At 46.4% G+C, this 4,604-nt stretch overlaps 1 protein-coding gene across 1 annotated transcript; it reads left to right on the forward strand.

The window, feature by feature from the left end:
- The first annotated feature begins 3,733 nt into the window (after positions 1-3,733).
- On the forward strand, positions 3,734-4,183 carry LOC138901058 (uncharacterized). Its single transcript, XM_070188784.1, has one exon. It carries the CDS (start codon positions 3,734-3,736, stop codon positions 4,181-4,183), a length of 450 nt encoding a protein of 149 aa, XP_070044885.1.
- Positions 4,184-4,604: the final 421 nt, after the last annotated feature.

Consider the following 4,604-nt stretch of genomic DNA (forward strand, 5'->3'; position numbering starts at 1 on the left):
TTCGAACCCCTCGGAGCTAAGTGTGAAAAACCAGAAAATTCCAGTTCTGGTTTCCTTCTTCGCGAACGCGGAAGGACTCTCGCGTTCGCGTAGAAGGAATTGGGGGCTGGGAAATTTTGTGTTACGCGTTTGTGATAGCTGGTTTGCATTCGCGAAGGTCTGGGATCTGTGACCTTCGCGTTTGCGAGAGGCGACTCGCGTTCGCGTAGAGTATCCTGGGCTGGGCTTGGGCCGCTATTTGTTCTTCGTGTTCGCAGAGAAGCCCTCGCGTTCGCGAAGGGTAGGCCAAGCCAGCCTCCACGTTCGGGATGACTTGGTTGCGTTCGCGATGAGTCATCTCCAGGGGCCAGAACCGTTTTCCTTCATGAACGCGAGGCCCCTTCCGCGTTCGGGATGAAGGAGGCAGTTGGGCAGTGAGTTTAAAATCGGGACTTAGGCATTTTTGGGGCCATTTATTGCACTCTTGGGCGATTTGAGAGCTTTTGAGGAGGGGATTTCGACCTAGCTTTGTGAGGTAAGTAATTTCTACTTAATGTGAGGTTAATACATAGATTATGGGTAGAGTTTAACATGAAAATTTGTAGAAATCATGAGTTTAGATGAAAAATCTATTTTTTGATAAAAATGAGACTTTGCTACGAAAACGACTATGGAACTTAGTGAAAATCATATATTTATGTTCCTAAGGTTATGGATAACAACGTTCTTTGAAGATTTCCAGAATACGGACATATGGGCCTGGGGTGAATTTTAGGAATCTTGCATTTAGGGTTGGGTAATCACTTTAATAGTGGGGATATGAGATTTTGAGCATAAATGGATTAATTTATATAATGTTTGACTAGTTTCGAGTCGTTTGGCACCAAATTTGGAGGTTTGAGCACGTTCTTGGATTGGGAAATGGTCTTTGAGACGAGGTAAGTCTCATTTCTAACCTTGTAAGAGGAAAACTTCCCCATAGGCGAATTAACTAATATATGTGACTATTTGTGGGGGGCTACGTACATACGAAGCGACGAGAGCCCGTGTGTAGCTACTATTTATGCTAAAGTCCGGGTAGTCTAGGACTCCCATCATGCCATACTTGAAATAATTGCACCTCTACTTATCAATCGGATTTCTTAAAATCATAATTTCAAAAATTGTAAGAGAATCCCAAAGGGATAGGTTTCACTTATTTGAGGTTATGAATAGAACACTTGACTGTTATTGAAAAACTTGTGTTTCTTTAAGTGTTTTCTATTTATGGAGTGGGCAGAGTGCCTCGGCAGATTAAATAGATGCATCTATGGTTCGCGTTGTTCGACCCTCGGCAATGCACATTTTAAATATTATTATGTTGGTTCGGGCCGTACGACCTCGGCATTATTTGCGTTTGCAAATTCTTGGGATTTTATAATCATAACTGATATTGCTCCAACGTTTAATGGAAGATAAAATTTGAGATAAATAATTGTGAAAAGGGATATTTACCATCTCTTGTTGAGTTTTAGTATATTTATTGTAATCCATGCTTAGTTACAATTTAGATTTATTATCTTTAGCCTTAGTAAGTGTCAAGTCGACCTCTCGTCACTACTTCTTCGAGGTTTGACTGGATACTTACTGGGTACATATTATTATATGTACTCACGCTATACTTCTGCACTTAACTGTGCAGGATATAAGGCAGATCCATCTAGATATCCATCCAGCTCGCATTCTTGATCTGGGTTCGAGATTCCGCGGTGAGCTGCCCTTCCGAGCCGTTTAGCAGCATGCCAGAGTCTCTCTTTTATTTTATTTCTGTCTATCCTTTTTCAGACAGTAGGATAGACATCTTTTATATATTTTACTAAATTGCCCATATACGTGTGACACTAGATCTTGGCACGTAGTAGTAGACTTGCGATTTTTGGGTTCTGTTCTTACGGTTATAAATGTTTCTAACTGTTTTCATTTATTTATTTAAATCGGTTTTCATTAAATCTATTAAATAAAGAAAAAATCACTACATGGGAAATTTGTTAAAATGGGAAATCATTAAGTTATTCATTGTTGGCTTGTCTAGAAATGGTGTCGGATGCCATCACAGCCTGATATGGAATTGGGTCGTGACAACATGGTATCAGAGTACTAGGTTCACGTAAGTCTCACAAGTTATGGGCAGGTCTAATAGAGTCTTTCGGATCGGTGCGGAGACGTCCGTACGTATCTTCGAGAGGCTATAGGATGTTAGAAAACTACTCTTTATTCATCTCCTATCGTGCAGTTGATGGTATACTAAGTTTCTTCCTCTTATTCTCTCACAGATGGTGAGAACACACGCAACTGACATTCCAGACCCGGGAGGGGCTGCTCCCCCTGTTGCTAGAGGTCGAGGCAGAGGCCGGGGTAGGGAACCTGCACAAGGTAGGGGCGAGGACGTCCTAGAGTTGCCCTAGTTGCACCGCCAGTGGATCCAGTGGAGGATCCTATAGTTGAGGAGTAGGGCGAGGTGCCCGCAGCAGAGCCAGCTCCGGCCGATTTTATGACAGCACCGGGCTTCCAGGAGGTCATGGGCCATATGCTACGGTTCATGGATTCTATAACCCAGGCCGGTTTACTTCCAATAGACCCGGCCACATCTCAGGCAGGAGGTGGAGCACAGACCCCTACCGCTTAGGATCCTAAGCATGCAGCCATTGTATATCATACCCTGGGCACTTTCCCCGTGGGGGGAGCCCAGCCAGTCGCAACAACTATACCTGAGCCTAGACTAGTTGCGGTCGGCGAGCCGTAGAAGCGTTTGGACAGATGGACTAGGCTTTACCCTCCATTCTTTGGGGGTGAGAGGCATGAGGATCCTCAGGACTTTATTGATAGGTGCAGGGATAGACTGCACAACATGAGGATATTGGAGTCTCACAAGGCGGATTTCACTACCTTTCAGTTGGAGGGCAGAGCACGTAGGTGGTGGTAGTCTTATCTTCTTGGTAGACTAGCATATTCTCCTCCCATGACTTGGGACCAGTTCACACGCCTATTCTTGGATAGGTATATTCCACCCTCTCAGAGGGAAGAGTTGCAATTCCAATTTGAGTAGCTCCAGCAGGGTCAGATGTCCGTGACCGATTATGAGGCGAGGTTCTCTGAGCTGTCTCTCCATGCACTCATGATACTTCCTACTAAGGCGGAGCGGGTGCGGAGATTTGTTGCGGGGTCGCACTCAGGTATTCAGGCTAGTATGGACTGAGAGGTAGAGATGGGGACTTCCTACTAACTAGTAGTGGAGATTGCTCGGTGGATTGACGGCTATCGTCAGAGGGGTAGGGAGCAGATGCAGCAGGACAAGAGGGTCCATTACTCCTGGGAGTTCAGAGGTGCCCCAGCTGGGGGCAGAGGTCAGTTCAGGAGGGGTCAGCCCAGTAGGCTCCCATACCCAACATCGCTGCCTCCATGGGGTGCTCTAGCGCTGCCCTATTTTAGCGCTATGCCGGAGAGTTCTTACTGACCGCCATCCATTCAGGGTCCTTCCAGTGGGCACTCCGGTCATCAAGGTTCTTCTAGTGCTTACTTCAGTGCCATGCCAGAAAGTTCATATCTCCCACCAGCTATTCAGGGTTTTTCCGGTGGGTATTCAAGCCATTAGGGCCAGACTTCAGGGCAGCAGATCACCGTGCTGAGAGGTTGTTTTGAGTGCGGTGATCTTAGTCATGTGCGGAGATTTTGCCCCAGTCTTCGGGGCAAGGCAGTGCAGCAGGGCCAGCATCCAATGATTACAGCTCCAGTAGTCGCACCAGCCATCTGGCCGCCCAGAGGCGGAGGGCAGGTTGGTAGAATCCGTCCCAGAGGAGGAGGTCAAACAGGCGGAGGCCAGTCAGGTGGTGCTCCAACAAGGTTTTATGCTTTTCCGGCTAGACCAGATGTAGTGGCCTCAGATGCAGTGATCACAAGTATTATCTCTGTCTGCGGTAGGGATGCTTCAGTATTATTTGATCCAGGATCTACATATTCGTATGTGTCATCCTTGTTTGCTCACTTTCTGGATATTCCTCGTGAGTCCTTGGGTACTCCTGTTTATGTGTCCACTCATATGGGTGATTCTGTTGTTGTGGATCAGATCTACCGGTCCTGTGTGCTTACATTCTGTGGATATGAGACTAGAGAGGATCTTTTGTTGCTTGATATGACCGATTATGAGTTCATCCTGGGCATGGACTAGCTATCTCCATATCATGCCATCCTTGATTGTCATGCCAAGACTGTTACCTTAGCGATGCCAGAGTTGCCGAGGTTGGAGTGGAAGGGTTCATCTGTCAGTACATCTAGTCAGGTTATATCTGTTATGAAGGCTCGACACATGGTCGAGAAGGGTTGCTTAGCTTATCTAGCCTATGTTTAGGATACTACCACAGAGTCTCCAACGATTGATTCAGTGTCAGTAGTTCGGGAGTTCGCCGATGTGTTTCCTTCTGACCTTCCAGGCATGCCACCAGATCGTGATATTGAGTTCTGTATTGACTTGGATCCAGGCACTCTGCCTATATCTATCCCACCGTACCGTATGGCTCCAAGAGAATTGAAGGAGTTGAAGGAACAGCTTGAGGAGTTGCTAGCAAAGGGGTTCGTCAGGCCGAGTGTAT

Source organism: Nicotiana tomentosiformis, chromosome 11 (genome assembly GCF_000390325.3).
Source record: "Nicotiana tomentosiformis chromosome 11, ASM39032v3, whole genome shotgun sequence".
In the NCBI taxonomy this organism is placed as follows: domain Eukaryota; kingdom Viridiplantae; phylum Streptophyta; class Magnoliopsida; order Solanales; family Solanaceae; genus Nicotiana; species Nicotiana tomentosiformis.

What these genes read in the sequence shown, in the direction of transcription:
- LOC138901058 (XM_070188784.1), top strand. Translation starts at nt 3,734, where the DNA reads ATGATTACAGCTCCAGTAGTCGCACCAGCCATCTGGCCGCCCAGAGGC.